The sequence below is a fragment of the Hyalella azteca genome, unplaced genomic scaffold (assembly GCF_000764305.2).
Source record: "Hyalella azteca isolate HAZT.00-mixed unplaced genomic scaffold, Hazt_2.0.2 contig13297, whole genome shotgun sequence".
Taxonomy (NCBI): domain Eukaryota; kingdom Metazoa; phylum Arthropoda; class Malacostraca; order Amphipoda; family Hyalellidae; genus Hyalella; species Hyalella azteca.
In genome coordinates, this window is record NW_025943225.1 from 41,064 (window position 1) to 58,832 (window position 17,769).

The window sequence follows — 17,769 nt, forward strand, 5'->3', positions numbered from 1 at the left end:
TTCTTAGTGACATGTAAATAAGAATCTAAATTTCTTATTAGAGGCATTGCTTTTTTCTTACCAAAGAGATAAATAAACTTTTTTAACATAGCCTAATTTTAGATTATAAGGAACGTTATAACAATTTTAATTTTTTATTTAATTCCGAAAGTAGACGCAAGATACTCTAAATATGGAAGCGTTAATTATAAACTGATGATTTGAAACCTCCATTCCTAGTTTGGGACTAAAACCCGAAGCATATTTACACGATATGGTAATCAAAATCTAATTGAAATCAGATGACGTCTACCAGCTAATTGAAAAATTATTTATTTAGCTTTACCAAACAACCGACTAAAACTGAAACTTGCGAATAATTTAAAAAGTCAACATTTAATAAGAAGTTAATATACTGAATTAACTCAATCGAATTTATTGTACAAGAACTTGTAATATTTTCTAATAATTTACCGCAACTAAAACGGCGTAAATCAAAAAGGTGTTTCCTGTATAACCTAAAGCATCATTCTATGTGTGACCTCGTACTCGTAAGAGACTGATAGTCTTTGATCTAATCTCTATGACCCTGCGATAATCAACTACTCAACTCCTACACACATAATTGTCATTATTTCCTCTTAATAAATATTCATTTAATAATCAAACACACTGTCTTCTATTGCGTTGTATGTTAGTCAACGCACGCAAACGAATGCAGACTTCTTCATCTGAATATTCTTTCGCGTTATGATGTTACAAGAAATAAAATGATTGTTTAGCAGGACTTTGTTTTTTTTTTCATTTTCATTGGCATAATTTTTCAATCTTAGGATCAAATGAAATTTACATAGACGTTTGAGCAAATTTATTGCAAATATGGTGTAGAAAGGTTATGCGTAAAAGCGATCGCAGAGAAGTTCATGCACAGAATAGAAAAGCACAGATTTGGTCGCTCCACGTAATATGTTAATGAAAAATATCACTCAATATAAAACAAGGGCAATTATTCAAGACAAAGACAATATAATAAAGAAAAATGCAATTGTATTTTACTAACCGGGTGATTGGTACACTGATTAAGAAAGCCTTTGGTTCTGGTAATAATGAATACCCATTCACCGAACTAAATAACAGTTACGAACTGTATAGCGAACGATGTAATCGTGGTTCATTAAACTCATGTATTGATAATAATTTCGACTCTAGAATTTAATTAATATAAATGTATACATTTATTAAATGAACAATCACACTAGTGCCAATTAGCAAATTTGTTATGAAAATTAGCATACGAAATACTGTAAATAATTTTTTTAGAAACCTAAAATAAGGTAAGTCGAACAATTCAATTATTAGCAGACTAATAGAAATAGTTCCAGTAATTCATAGAGCGCATAAAGTTTTCAACGCGAATTGAAACGAGTATATTTTTCAATATAATAATAATGGCATGATTACAGGACGATGAATTTCTTAGTTAGTAAATGATCACAGAATAGACGGACGCAGTGAAGCGAGCAACAATTAAAATGTGCTCGAGTAATGTGACTAAAATTTATAAACAAAGAACTTTACAAATTCAATAAATACAAGAGAGTAGGAAGCTCAAGTAAGCTAACAATAAGCATTAAGGCGTGAGACAGTTAACAATAACTTAACGTTCTTGATGATAACTTCTACTGAACTTTTTGGTTCTACTGAACTTTTTTTTTTGATTATTTAGAACGTTTTCAGTTAATTTCTGGCCCTGTGATACAGCGACTAATAAATATTACAGAATATTTTAGAAACCGGTTCGTTTCATTGAATAACTTCCACTTGCTAGAAAAATAACCAACAGAAGTAAGTATCAAACAAACAATGCTGTTTATTTGCTCAAATGGACTATATTGCTTTCATTTCGTTGTCAGTGGCAAGGCCAAGTTTAAAAAATTAAAAGTAACTAAAATTTTTACTTGCACTTCGAAAGTACTGACTTTTTTCCCAGTGGTTCATCCTACTCGTTGCGCAATGTAAATTTGACCAAATATTACGGTTTTTTAATCTGCTGAATTACGGATAATGTTCTAAATCAATAAAGTGCATCGTAAATAATCCAGATAGTGTTGTACAGTATTTTTATAATTAAAAGTTACTTAGAATGATTAGTTTGCATTTAAAGTTTAATATCACCGCTTATAAAAAAATTTGTCAACGAATATGATGCAGAAAATTTCTGACCGAAAAGTGAAGTACAGAAATTTTGAAACGACATCGAGGAAATGCCTAGATATTTTTTCTTAGCTATCGTACGGCCACGGCAAGCAACAAAACTTTATTTCGGGCAATAAATTCGAATAATCAATCTAATAGGTAATTCGAATAGGTGGATTGCGAACGAAATTACATTACTCATTGATTAAATGAAAACAATTCAGATTTGGCCAGTAAATAAGCCAGGCTGGGAATAGAATAAATTAAAGATTTGTCCTGCTGGATGGAATAGTATTGCTGGCTCCTTTTATTAATTCTTATCTAAACACGAAAGCCTTGTGTTCTCTTTTGCTAATAACAGACGATAAAATTTGTAAAATATTAAAAAATAAAAGTGAAATAGGTAATATCAAAGGGAATCTGGAAAACAGGTCTTAAAATTTTTAATTAAGAACTGCGCAGTCCAAAAATAAAATCGACTAGAAAGATTAATAAGCAAGATAATGGACGAAGAATTATATTGAAATACAAGAACATTAAGCAAGTAATAATAATGTTTGACGTTCTTAATATTTTATGACGTGCGACAACGACGTGATTGCCTCTGTCTCGTCACCAGAAGTTGTACCTAACGACGATGAAGTACAATTAAGATCCATCAATTGCATGAAGCAATTGCAATAAAATCCAACTATTTCGCTAATAGCTTCATATCACGCATGATGAAAGTAGTAAACATACATTATAAGTGATTGATATAATATTCAAATGAAATACTGATACAATCCCGAGTCTAACTCTTACAAATAATGGGACGACAATGATTGTTTTACGGGTGCATAATTGATGAAAATTCTATTTCCGTTCAACAATATAAAACGTAATGAGCGTATCATCGGTGGCTAACCCTCGAATATTCAGCGCTATTTGCAACTAATTCAGCACCAATAATGAGTGTTCAAACGAACAATGGGCCATAAAAAGTATTCAGAAGAAACGGTAACTGATAAAATACTTATATGGTTAAATGGACCATAAATAGTATTCAGAAGAAACTGTAACTGATAAATACTTATATGGTTAAATGGACCATAAATAGTATTCAGAAGAAACGGTGACTGATAGAATACTTATATGGTTAAATTCTATTATTATAATATAAAGGTGCGTGGCCCGAGCGATATAGTCAGTTTTTCGAGGCACAAAGTTAAAGCGGAAGTTATAAGTAAGATAACGCGTAGGGTTGGAAATGCTTTCATTTATGTACAGTGGATTGTGCAATCGAGATCTTAGCGTAACACGCATATTAAAAAATATGTAGATAATCGCAAATAGTAAGCATATATACTGTATCTATTTACAATAACTTGCAAGCATATAACAAACAGACAAAAAATATCAGGTGCTGCTTAAAACTTTAAATTTAAACAAAACATTGCAGAATAACGAGAAAGTTTAGCGCTAGTATTAGACGGAAACAAGTCACATGTGCGTGTATCAAAGCCATAACATTCCTCAGTAACTGCGGTCTGCATACCTAAGTAATGGGAGTAATTGCATTGTTACCTGTGCACTAATTGGGAATAATATTGTGAAGCAGCATCCGCCGTATGTGCCGTGCAATGATTAACAACTTATAATTTTGATTCTATTCTATCAATGATTACCATTTGAATTCTCTGCCGCAATTTCTCAAATTCAAAAGTTCAAAGATTTGGAATAGTTTTTACTTAGGTGAACTTCAAGCGCTACTCATCATTGCATTTGCATCCATCACATGTTAAATACAGATTTTCTGACATGTTCAAACTTAATAGTTATGTAATTCAATAATATTTTATGACAAACTTTAGTTAGTCACGCTATGAAATAGATAATATTATGTTTTTAGCAATATCGTCTTTTCTTTTAATTCAGGCAACAGTAATAAAATTCTACATTCTCTGCTGTAACATTCTATAAGTTTTCAAAATAACACATACGCTCACTCTTGTTCGGTACGTACATCTTACACAGTTCGAACATTCACCTTATGATAATATAAATAATTAACGGGAATAAATAACAAGAATTTCTAGGAATTCATGGCAAAGACTCGAACCAAAGACTCCAGGAGGACAACCGCCATCGCACTGCCACCGTCCGCATTCATGTGTATTGTTACGCGCCATGCATGTGTATTGTTACGCGCCATTCGTGTGTATTGTTACGCGCCATGCATGTGTATTGTTACGCGCCATGCATGTGTATTGTTACGCGCCATGCATGTGTATTGTTACGCGCCATGCATGTGTATTGTTACGCGCCATTCATGTGTTTGTTATGGGCGCGTATATGTCTTCATGTAAACTTCTCAGGACCGTGAATTTTATGTTACTTTTCTGCCATGTAAGCTTATAAAATTCTTCATTGAATTATTTCCAAACACTTTTGTGCTTTCCCATCTGGGTGAGGCTGGATGTATAATTCTGTATTTAAGAGGGCAAGGCAATAAGAAATATTCATGCCACTCAGTTAAAAATTGAATGCATAAAAAGAACTATAGTTCAGCTCGGCCAACATCGAACAGCTTATAAATCCAACGATTATAATTAAAAATATTTAGCCTTTTTGCATTGTTTAGCAGAATAAGATTTTTGGAAAACAATAACCAAGCAAGAGAATAGTTAATTAATCGCATTTAGCTGCCATTTGAAAGTACCAGCAGCAGGGGTAGTATGTTAAACATTATTGTTGTAGGCTAATTCTGGTTCATAAAAAATTCCAAATGCAGAGCTAACTAAACCAACAAAGTGTCCATACCGTTTGAACCAATAATGAAGTATATGACATCACTTCGAACTGATGGCCTTTTCGTATGATATCTGTTATTTTATGTACGCAAGATATTGTGCGACATTTTGAATTAGTAATCGAGATAATCATCGAAATCTTCACGTTAACTTACCATGTACTTCGATGGTTCTGAAAATTGTGATAGTTATAGCTTCGGGCAAACCTTGCCTAACCATTCATCTCGTTTGGTATCAGTGGAACGGAAGTGAATTCAATTACTTCATATTTGGTTCCGATAATTAGGATCACGTTTAGCCAAAAGTTTTCAACATAATTAACAAATGGACTTCATGATTTTTTAAATATTAAGATTAATCACAAAAGGGTTATACCAGTCTTTAATAATCAGCTTGAATACAAAATTAAGGAATAAATATAGGGTATTCAAAAAGAGATGTAATGACAGGCCATTATGCATGAAACTTTTTGATTTACTTTTCAAGGCCACAACTCTGGTAACTAATGAAAGCCCTACGACGGAAAAATCAATGAGCTCTTACATTGAGATTCAAAGAAATGTTTGAAGGTTATATTATCTCAAGTATTTATTTTCTTAAGTAATATTATTATTAGCATCGAAATATTATCGCGTAGATGCATCGAAAGGCATATATGTAGAGAGTGAAGATAGTAAATTTTCTTAAAGTATATAATTGCCGAGGATTTTTCATAGTGTTAAATGTAACAATTTTTTGAGACAAACAACCACATGGTGATTACGATCCACATGAAAGTAATATTTAACTAAAAATGAATTGCCGAGTTCCTGCATTTACTTCCAAATATTTCGACTAATATGGTCACAGTTGAAATAATTTCTAATGAAATTGTTCCGTGGTCTTCATGATACAATAATTATCCGATATAAAGTTGATGCATGAAATCATCCAGGATACGTGTACAGGTGTGGATACTTTGAATTTAGATCAGAATTTTAACTAAAATAATTGAACAAAAGTGTCTACAGTGAAGTTGCATGAGAATTGTTTCATCGTGAACGTTTGATTAAAGGTTCAAAAAGTGAAATTTCATCACAACTATTACAACACTAAGCTTTGAACAGTGGTAAATGTAGTGAAGTAAGACGAATATTATTCCAACTAGAATTTCTGCAGAGAAGAGGTAGACGCCGTGAACGCCTGACTGGGGCCGGGCTGTAGCGCGCTTTCCTCACCCAAAGCCTGAGGATGAACACGACTTCTGTTGGTCCTGAGCGGTGGCAGCTTGCGTGGTAGCTATGGTTGTCCTCCGTCATCTGGTCACACTTTCCTGCTCGGTATCATCCAGTTACTAGACGGATAGAATAATTAAAATTTTGGTATTAGTATTAAGTATTATGCTGTACTCTGTCAACTGGTCACACTTTCCTGCTCGGTACCATCCCGTTAACAGACGGATAGAATTAGTAAATTTCTGGTATTAGTATTATGTTTTCCTCCGTCATCTGGTCACACTTTCCTGCTCGGTAGCATCCAGTTACCAGACGGATAGAATTATTAAAATTGTGGTATTAGTATTATGTTGTCCTCCGTCATCTGGTCATTCTTTCCTGCTCGGTACCATCCAGTTAACAGACGCGGAGAACCACGTCGAATTATAAAAATTCTGTTATCAGTAATATGCATTCGGGACTCGGGCTTTGCATCAGAAAGTCATTCAATTAATTTTCTCGTTTGCGCCTCGAGTTATTAGTTGGGTATCTCACACATAAAGGTTTATTATAAACTCTTGATGCTTGATGTGATATTATGTAGGGATATATACACATTAGATGCTTTAAATCGCGCTAACTGAAAAACTTCATTAGCCTCTATATAGCCTACTTCTTATCAGGAAAGCACTTTGTGATGGACGTAATACTGAATGGGATACTATATACACTAGGGAATTCATTTCTAAAAAACGTATGTGGATAAGAAAGTTCAATGAAATTGCAAATTTTGGTCACTTTGACTACATCGAAATTAGCCAATCGCCACATTATCGGTCTTTAAAATTTATAAAACCTCAACTGAAATTATACTAACTCAAATTTTAGTTTAGCCTAGGTAGCGGTGCCTTGCATCGAGTCACTAAAAATATAGATTTCAATTGCAAGCACGAGTAAACTTTCAATTAATTGATAACCCAAAAAAAATCTAAAAAATCAACTTTATCACAACCTTGGCAGACAGTTCCTCATCAAAGTAACGCATGATTAATAACATATATATTACTTACTTCTCAGTTTCGACACCAGCAAGGCTGTTCATTTTCTTCTGATCTTCGGAAATTATATCTATTTTAGTTTCAGCCAGTTTCTTTTTCTCAGTCCCGCCATCTCCATCTTCGATTTTCTTTTCGTCATCTTCCTTATCTTCATCTTCACCATCTTGCTGACTCTGCTGATCCGGAGGAATTTCATAAGAGTTCTCTTTCTTTTGACATCCTGGATACCACCAGTAACTGAGCAAGCCTAACGACACTCCAGTAATGAGGTTTGGGATGATCAATGCCATGATCATAGGATGCACGGCGCCTTCCCAAGAATAGTCTGTGATGACGAGGTTAGGTCGAACTCTGGAGTAGTAGCAAGGAAAGATCGAACCAACTGGGCCAAATTCGTCAGCGTAAATGGTACAGTTCGTTTGAGGAGGGTAACCGCAACCTTTGATGTTCACGAAAATTGGGACACCTTTAACCACCCAGATATCGTCATCATCTTCGTAGTACTCAGTCCCTTCGAAATCCTCAAACTTCTTTGCCATGTAGTTGACGAAAATTCGGTCACATTCATACTGATCCACGGTGCAACCGTTCTTGCAAGATGACCAGGAGCAGTTTTTCATACCGTAGTTGTGCTCCGTCAAGATAGTTTTACAAACAACAGGATCTGGGTCGAAGTCTGCCATAAGAGTGGACACGGAAGGATCTAATATGAAAGGAATAAGGAAGAAAAATATAAAGCATGACATGCATGCCACGAGACCTAGAGTCAAGGTTGTATAATACTTTAATTTCGCCAAAGAATCTCCTGCGGCCATTTTCAAAATTTTTTGCTGGCACAACAATAAAATATTAAATTTTCAGTGGGTGTTACTGATCACGCTGGAATTTCTGTGCAATCAACGGTAATTGGGAAATCACACCAACATGCATGCTGTTAGTTATCAAACCAACTCAGGCACTTTTCAAAGAAGCTTTGATAATAAGAGTACTAAATGTACGATAACAATGAAGCTTTGAAAGTAAGAGAACTAAATGTTCAATATGCATAAGAAAAATACAACTACATTTAAAAAGCTCTATTCTTATCTTCAAGTGCAGTAACTTTACTGTGTATCGTTTGTTTTCCGAATAATAGTTGTTCCAACAACTGAACAAACATGAAATTTTTAACCCCGATGAAACGTCAAATAATTTAGATTAAAATATCCCAACAATGAAATATGAGAAAATGCGATTGCATGCACAGTTTAAAGCTTTAAATCTCGGTGTGAATAAGCAAGTAATTAAAACTCAATGGTGGGATAAAGCAAATAGTTATAGCGAGTGCATGGAACTTCAAGGCATTTTGGAACATACGAGCAAAAACGTTCGTTGTGAACCAAAATCGCTGCTAGAAGCAGAAAAAGTGATTAAATCGACAAAAATGTTAGTGATCAACATGGAAGAGTTTCATTGGAATGGAAAGAAGTGTTTTCTAATCCACTACTATGGTTCTTATCCAGTGAATTGTTTGAAGATTTTTCGTTTGTCAGTCGTGTCAAAGCTTCCTTTTCAGACTGGGTTTCTTGCTGTCTAGTCGGTCACAAGAGCTCATCAAACTGTACTGGGTCGTTCACAGCTGTTATGCCAATTATATATAAAGTTTTAAAAAGTTGCGGCAATATATAGTGTAATTTAACAGGCAAGTTTAAAATATTATCCAATAAAGAACATCAACCAACAAATATTTATCAAATATATATAAAATGACATAAATGTTGAAGATCAAATGTTTAATAAAAGTAAATGATTTAGCTTAAATGCATGTATTTGTATGTACTTAACAAATGTTAAATGTATAAACCATACGATATTATTTGTGATAAAAGATTGAAGTATAAATGCAAAATTGAATGTGTCGTTTAGAACGTGTGCATGTTTTATATTGAACGTAAACATGCATCCAGCGATAGCCAGCATCCATGTTTGAATCCCACGAAGATGATTGAGATGATAACCATATCAACGCATATCCAGGCAGCAGGAACGGGAAAAAGACGGATTAGAACATTTAAAAGAAATAATACTAAATTTAAATAAATATTTTGCTGAAATATTATCTGTGCAGCCAGAAAAAACGGGCTATAAAATGAATGTCCAATATAATCCCATATAAAATCATAGGAAAATCTGATAAATATTCCTATATTAAAAGAAAATATCTAGTGAAATGTAGATAGTACTAATTACAAATAGGTTACTGCGATAATGCAAGTAACTAATTTAGGCTTTTGTTTAGGAATGGAACACGTTGTCGGTCGTATTCAAATGTTAATTAAACTTTACGCTGTAACATCCGTAGACTTTTCCACTAAAAGTTCATTTATGAGTACATGTAAATCCGTTTTTTAATTCGCTTAAGTTACTCAGAAGCATACAAATTGTGTTAGCTTTCTTAAAAGACATGGAAGCTCGATCAGAATTTAAAAACGCAAAAAGCTTGCACATTTATAGAACAATGTACATTTTTCAGGAGGAAAAAGACATTAAATTCCAGTGAAATATATTTGAAGCAGTCATTATTTTATTTTTCATATTATTTAAAGAAGTGAGAAATATATTGAATAATTGGAGGTCTCTGGAAGCTCCATTGGGAATAAAAAGTGATTGCGTAATACTTCCTGAAATAGTGCATTGTGGAGAAAACTTTCATGAATTTCTTACGTTTTCATTGTGCTCAATTGAAGCATAAGAAAGTGAAACAATGGTGAGTAAAAAGTAATTGTGATACTGCATAATTCTGTGGAATTTGAAGCGGAAATTAAACTCGTGTGAAGCAGTGGTGAAAGAATAAAGGTACACATTTTGAGAAAATTCGAAAATGTTCGACGAATCGGGTACTCAAAAAATGAAAAAAACAATCATAGTTTCTCTCAATAACATTGATTGTCCCTCTGGACTATTGATACAAAGCTATTGGTGTTCGCGATGATTAATACGGATTATCGTGATTCTTGATAGTGATGCGATAATATATTCATAGTTCATAAACCTATGACAGGCAACCTATTTCTAACGCAGACCAGCGCGGTAAATACATGTATCAGCGGCATGCTTGAGTGCAGCTAGTCGAATCATCATGTCTACAATACTTTTAACCAACGAACAAAATTGGATACTTCATTCAGTAAATAACTTTTGAGCAAGCAATTTGGGCAAAGTAAATCGCACGCAAACATTTTATGCTTCAAATAAACTCATTTTTTTTCTATTGTAAGCGAATGTTCATTTGAACATCTCATTCTTCTACAATGATTTGGCGCTGGATGCCATTTTATTGTACATGCATAAAGAATCGCTTTCTGAATGATTCTACTCGTCAAACAATTATTTTGCGAAAACTCATCATCCTCTATGTACCCTCAAAAAAGGCGCAACAATATACTAATGGACATATTTATTGAAAGTTTCAAATGTATTATGAATACCAATTCCGAAAGAGATCATTAGTATGATTTGATTTAGTAATCTAAAAAGAGCGTCGGCATCATTGATGAAATGAAACTGTGCGTGCGACTCAAGACCAAGACTAAGCCGCTAACATCGGACGTCCATGCAAGTCGGAAGCGTTGGTGCCGAAGCATTAATCTTTATTTTGTCACCTACTCTGAGGGCTTCAAAGTCCAGGATGGACGATACCCCTCAGATGTCGAAAGGATTAGGGGTCGTTGAAATCACTGTCCTCATGATCGCTTTTACCTCCATTGCCTGCGCCTTTGAGAAGAGTTAGATGTAGATGGCCTTCATCGTTCACTCCCACGCTCTTCGAACAGAGGAATAGAATGAAGCACGCAAAAATAAATAGACCTCCGGGAACTACAGAGGCGAGCAGAAGAAAGATGAAAGTATTTCGGGGGTTGTATACGCCGATGACGAAGTCGTGTTTTTTATCAGTGTAGTAGCACGGAAACCGATCTGCTGTTGTTCCATCCAAGCCATCTGCAGCATGGCCTTCGAAGAACTTGGCGCATGCACTGCTAAGAGTGTTCGAACACGCCTGGGGGTTAATCAAAAGCTTAGTGATGTTCATAATTCCTAAGGATTCCTCCGTGTTGATGAGCAATTCACTCGGTCTTGATGTCAGTTCTTTGTGATAGCTTAGTAGATCGCGAAAATCTGTAACGTTTTGGACTCGATTAGCGTCGCCCACGGTGCCATTGAAACAATCCTCCATGACGAGATCGTAGAATTTGTTACCGTTCTGATGTTTGACGTAGGTGCAGAAAATGAACGCAACTTTAGCTTTATTTTTCCAGCCGAGGTTGGAATTGAGGAGCTCGATTGTGTTGTTGTCCTGGTGAGCAGACGACGAGTTTACATGTCCACAGCTAGCGGCGTACAGTCTTTCTTTGCTGAAGATTACAGTATTTCGATCGCCCATGGTTAAATTAGTACATAATCTGTCACAATCTTTCCAATAAATACTAACATTCTTGACTTCATTGCAAACACCTTTTGTGCACAAGTTTACGCCATGCAGGCGCTTCTCGCATTTCTCATCAGTGCAAGTGATCGATGTTGGACTAACAGTTTTCTTGCACTCATAGGCAGACGTAATTTCACGGCACTCGTTGTTACCTTCTCTGGTACAGTTGAAGAGACCGTCCAGATTTTTGCACTGTCCTTTTCTACACTTCCATGGCTGGGTTAAGTTAGCGTCGAGACCTGAGCATCTCTCTTGTATTACGTCAACACAATCGTGAAAGGACACTTTGGAGCCGTTGTTTCTGGCTAGCACATGGATTTGCATACACGGGGAGACGGTGTCTGATAAACACCATTCACCACACGTCACCCATGAACACTCGGCTTTTTTGTCCCCTTTTGGCTCATGCAAAGCTATGTCCTCAGCTTTGACTGTCGTGCACATGATGGGCGTGGTGGAAAAGCCTAACTCTAGTTCTTCTTTTGAAGGAATAACTACAATTACAGCTAAATATAACAAAGCTACACCAGATAAAATAGCGGTCATCTGGCAGAGCATAATGCCTGCGCAAAGCTTTTTCTCGGCCGTCATGATGATGATGAACAATCGAAGCTCAAACAAAGCTGTCGTTTCTCAAACTAATTTTCAGGCCAGCACTCACGCCCATTCACGAGCACTGGATGCTTCTAGAAAGAGGATGACCTACATAAATTATCTTCTCTCTAATTAATCTCGGGATCACTGTTGATGCCATTGCACGGATAGTGACACTAAGAAATTTTCATAGATTTTTCACTTGCATCTATTAATATCATGATTTATAGACGTTCATACAAACTTCACGGAGAATGGTGAAGCTCTGGCTCAGCTCCTACCTCAACTGCGCAACGACGCAAAATGGCAGCACCTCTGGCAGGAACACGAAGGACGCATGCGCCTGAAGGACTTTATTTAACCTTCAAAATCGACTTTGAAAATGCGACTTGCAAGGAAAATAATTTCGATGTTGATGTGTATTCGAATCAAGCAAATACCATGAAAATAATTATAATGGTTGTAATGTTTGACGCACTTAAAAGATCGATATCAATTACAGAAAGCGGATACAGCAAGACCGGCCCGAGTCGGCCAAGATCAATATCAAAAGACTGCAGAGGTGAACGTCACAGCGAGAAAAAACCAGAGCGAAGCGAAGACTCAAATAACCTATAATATTACTGTAGCTCGTATACGCTATTCAAATCTATTTTTTATTTGATACAAATATACTTTATTCGTGGGTAATACTGTGATGAAAGAGTAAATAAATTGTCGTACATAATTTTGTTAACGGTTTTTCATCAGTAACCTGAACCGATGGGCAGCTATGATAGCTGCTGACTTTGAACAGTCAGCAGACCGATATAAGTGACTGTTTATGAGGTTCGTTATGAAAATTTTTAACATTGCGCTGGCGATGGAGCACAAAAATATAATTATAAGGTATTTTTAGTGCATTTTCTCTTTAATGGAAAAATGCACTATTTTGCTCGCCATGTCCGTCCGTCTGTCTGTCTGTCTGTCTGTCTGTCCGTCGGTCTGTCCGTCCGTGACTTCACGTTTTCGTCGACGAGAAAATGCGCTCTCTGTCACTCACTGCAGTGAGTACTGAGTTATATTTTTTTATGTTTTTGGAGCCTAAAAACTGCTAATTTGTGCTGTCCAATTGTAGGCAATTCAATTAGTTATTGGGCCAATCAATTGACACTTACTCATTAACAGGTGCCTCCTATAACATTAATGCTTTCATCATCGGTGCTACTTTTCTTTATCGCTCCCATTGTTAATTATGATCGCTATCATTGATGACATGTATATATAGTACTCGTTTAGACTCATCTGTGTAGATTTGAGAAACTGCTCTTTCAGTGCATTTTTACTTAAAATAACGGTATTGCTACCGACACAAATGTTTCTTCAGTTACTTGAGCGTTCATAATTATACCACCAAAACTTTTTTCTCATATTGAAACTATATTAACCAATTATAAAATCTTCCACAATTTCACAACATGTTTTAAACTGCTAGCTCATCAAGATCAGCAATATGCTCTTCATCAGAATCACTCTTTTCCTTTTTTTTTTGAGTTTCAGTGCCATTGTCAATTAGAAAAACTCCGATTAGTACAGTTATCATAATCAATAATAATTTTTAAATTATCATTACCGATTACCTAAAATTTTGGTTCTGAATTTCTGTGGTTGCAAATTCGAATTTCAACATCATCTAGCGGACCTGGTCTTTTACTGCCGCTGGGTACCAAATTAAACTGAAATTGGCTCTAAAGTCCAGGCCGCCCGCCAATCGGCCCCAAAAAATCAGTCTGTCCAAATTTTCTTATCATCTTGGGATCAATTCCAGCGAGGGAGAATTTTTGGCTGGTCGATAGATCAGTTCAAAGTTTAATTACCTCCAATAAAGTTCCGTTCTTGGAATTTGTTGCAGATGGAAGTCACGAACGCATCGATTGCCTTCTTTCTGGGACACGTAAATAACTTTAGGTGATTAAAAGAAGAAAAATTAGATCGGTACTCACTGCAGTGAGTGACAGAGAGCGCATTTTCTCGTCCGTCCGTGAAGTCACGGACGGACGGACATGAGGTCACGGACGGACGGACATGACGAGCACAATAACGCGTTTTTTCCATAAATGAGAAATGGGCTAAAAATATACAATTTTATGAAAATAAAATACAAATTCATCCCTGTATTTGCGGTCTCTAACTCGTAATTTCCATGAACAATTTCGTGAACACCTTCAACAATTATGTGTGGCAGACACGCTATCGCTGACAATCAATAGTTTCTCGGGTAGTGCATGGCCACCGAGCTTTTGCAAGCAACACGGCCGCTGCAAAACAACCAAATAAAACCAGCTTTTGTTTGTTATCGGAAGTTTGCTTACTGTGTATATTAAGGCAATATTAAGTTTCATTTCCCAAAGTTGACTTAAGGATAAAATTGTTTATTTTAATTTTGATTTTTTTCGTTATTAAAATTAATTGGAATTGCATACTGATTATATCTGGTGACTTTGCTGCTGACCATAAAATATTTACTGATAAGCAATGGCCTCCATGTCGTAAATGCATCATGGCATTTAATGTCGTTTCTTCTTGGCATATCAACAGCTCCTCTCATAAAAAAAATCATAAAATTCCCATGCATAACGTTTGGAATTTTTCTTGACTAGGTGTATGATATTAATATGATTTCACAAGCTATGCCTGTAGTGTAGTAGATGATGAGAGTTAAAATAGCAGCGTTTCTCGTGGAAGGTTATCAATCATTCAATAGCTTTTCCAATTATTCATAAATAACAAACACTGCATTTTGAAAGCCATTCTTTTCGTGGATGAATGATATTCCCATTTTTAACACTTGAATTAAATAACATGCTATTAGATCTCTGTTTCAATACCTGCATTATAATAAATGTACGTGTCATTGAATCACCGTTTCGGCAGCTATACATGTTTGAAAGCAAATTAGCCACTATTTTAACAGTTATGCCTGGATGTATGTGGGTAACTCTTGCATAATATATTAAAAATGAAACTAATTTAAATATATAAACTAGTTTCTTAGTATTATATACAAACATAGTTTCTAGTATCTTATCTTATCTGATAGCTATACTTATTGTGGATGGTACTAGGGTTGTACTTATCGCGTTGGTGTATGCATGAGCGCAGCTGCTGCCCAGGCGTTATATGCGCACTGCGACTGATCGATCAACATTAGCAGTGTGATCGCTGTCTGGCATCGATCTTATAGCCTGTCACGAACATCGCGTTGTTCAACGTCTGCATTTATCAGCTCATGGACGACATGGGGCTGGATCACTGCATTGAACTTACATTGAAACTAGAACTTACGTTATAGAAGTATGAATAATTATTAATTACCCTGGCTGACTTTCCTTGTATATAGATTTAAATCGACTGCAACAATGCATTTATCAGCTCATGGAAGACATGGGGCTGGATCACTGCACTGAACTTACATTGAAACTAGAACTTACTTTATAGAAGTTTGAATAATTATTGCCCTGGCTGAGTTTCTTTGTATGTTGATTTAGATCCACTGCAACAATGCAATATAATTAAGAAGCTTTTATTATTTCCATGAACGCACTTGAGGCTGATTTACCCAATGCCGAAAGAGCATTGAATTTGTTAGGCATGTATATGTGTCACATTGTCATACACGTTTACTATAAATCCTATAAGAAATACATTTCAGTCTTACAAAATCTAAATCTTTACAAGGAAAAAAATAATTATCCTTGTATCCTCAATCCTGAAATGTTGTGTAACCAGGAAGGGTGTGAATACAAACCATTCCGATCGTCGAAAATTGTACGATTTTAGAGTATCCAGGATTATTCACACCTGCAGTGACTAACAAGTAAGATTCGAAATCTGGACAACAAGTTTGGTTTAACTCGATCATGAATATCGAATTTCCGACTATATATATGAGATCGGAAAGAATTGTACATCATTATCACAAACGACGTTAATTTATAAATCATCGATTCGCGGCGATGAAACACGAAATTTTCCAACCTTAATTGGACTTAACTTCAAAGAAAAATGCACACTTGCCAGACCAGACTAAAACCCTCGATAAGAGAGGGACTTCCCTGTTTTGACCCAGAGCCGGCCAAATTATTTGTAAATTTTCTTCGTTAAGAGAAATTTTTCAACCACATGCACTTCCCAGACGCGGTATGAGCGGAGGTCTCTGGGGTAATTTGCAGTCGCTGCTGTGGGGGCCGGTCGATAAGAGTGCATTCGATAATAATTCACCCGAGGCTTATAGAACGCAATGTGGAATTATATTCGAGTTGAGGTGATTGATCCAAACTATCATACCAAATTATAGAGTCATTATAAACGACGGAAAAACGTTCAGCATAACGCGCAGGATATACGGAAATGATGCCCATGCATGTCCATGCGAGCGTTTTTTGTATTGGTAAAAGCGAAAAGTTCATGCTATATGAATGCAGTGCAGCGTGGGAAGAAATAATGCAAACGTACGGAGTAACAATCTATTTTGCTCAATTTTATCTACCATTTCTCTTGAGATGACGTGCAACCAAATAAATGGAAAAAAATAAGTCAGCTTATATAGATACTAATAGTCGGGCTATTCGGCGAATTTATTTATTTCAATTAAAAATAATCGACAACATTATTATGAGATAAAAACGTGGCAGAGATTCCATTAACAATTACCTAATCAATGAGCACACGCTCATCATTGGCCCCTAAGCGACCTGCTACGATCCCTATAAATTGTGAAGGAATTTGACATGATTTTCAAGAGCCACAGTTGAATTCAATTTCATAAGAAGACATTTCCATTATCAGGCACGTAAATGTTATGCAGGTTTCACATGAACAGCAAAGCGTGCAACATTTGTACATGGGATCAAAAAACAATAAGCTTTCAATTTAGCTGACTTCATGAATGTCTACATAAATACAAATTTTCCCCTAGCTCGTTGCGGAGGAAGTTGTTATTTAATTGGATTTTTAGCAAATACTTAATGTTTAATAGCTTAATTTTTCCGCGTACAATATTTTTATCAGTAACCTGGCAACGTATCTGATTAAACGCTTAAATTTGAAAGTGGTTATTAAAATTGCCCCGTTCCAAAATGATGGATATTATGGATAATATTAGCTTGGCTTCATGAATTTTTGTGTTCCCCTTCTCAATGTTATGAATTATTTTCACGATTTCTACACAAGTAAACGTCAAGGCATTTGTGTGAACTGATACATACCTTGAATTGATGGAATCAACACAAAGCAGTGCTAGGGCTCCGCACGATTCAGATGGCATCTTGTATACAATCCAAAGTTTGAGTAAATTGTATAATCCTGATAGATTAGGAGCACAAATCACTTTCATATAAATAATATAGTTTTGATTTATTATGTGAGATTCGCGATGATAAATATAATATTACAACAAAGCAACTTGACTGCCATGGAGGGCAATGCAGAGTAAACACATGACACAGCCCACC

At 35.6% G+C, this 17,769-nt stretch overlaps 1 protein-coding gene across 3 annotated transcripts; it reads right to left on the reverse strand.

Moving 5' to 3' along the window:
• Positions 1-832: 832 nt before the first annotated feature.
• LOC108668354 (protein tipE) lies at positions 833-17,769 on the reverse strand. Of its 3 annotated transcripts, none has more exons than XM_018155551.2 (3): positions 17,524-17,769; positions 7,231-8,836; positions 833-6,279 (listed from the first exon to the last, which is right to left on the reverse strand). In XM_018155551.2, exons 2-3 carry the CDS (start codon positions 8,031-8,033, stop codon positions 6,270-6,272), a joined length of 813 nt encoding a protein of 270 aa, XP_018011040.1. In that variant the 5' UTR covers positions 8,034-8,836; positions 17,524-17,769; the 3' UTR covers positions 833-6,269. The 3 variants fall into 3 exon arrangements, with proteins under 3 accessions (XP_018011040.1, XP_018011041.1, XP_018011039.1); XM_018155552.2 differs by lacking the exon at positions 833-6,279 and adding an exon at positions 6,306-6,468; XM_018155550.2 differs by lacking the exons at positions 833-6,279; positions 17,524-17,769 and adding an exon at positions 10,957-12,557 and having other exon boundaries at positions 7,832-8,836.

Bases quoted from the DNA above. Each gene is read 5' to 3' on its own strand.
- LOC108668354 (XM_018155550.2), bottom strand. From the start codon at position 12,274: ATGACGGCCGAGAAAAAGCTTTGCGCAGGCATTATGCTCTGCCAGATG. The intron at 8,837-10,956 runs GTAAAAGCGATC...TTGGCATAACAG, and splicing joins CAAAGGCGCAGGCAATGGAG to CTGTGAACGACCCAGTACAG.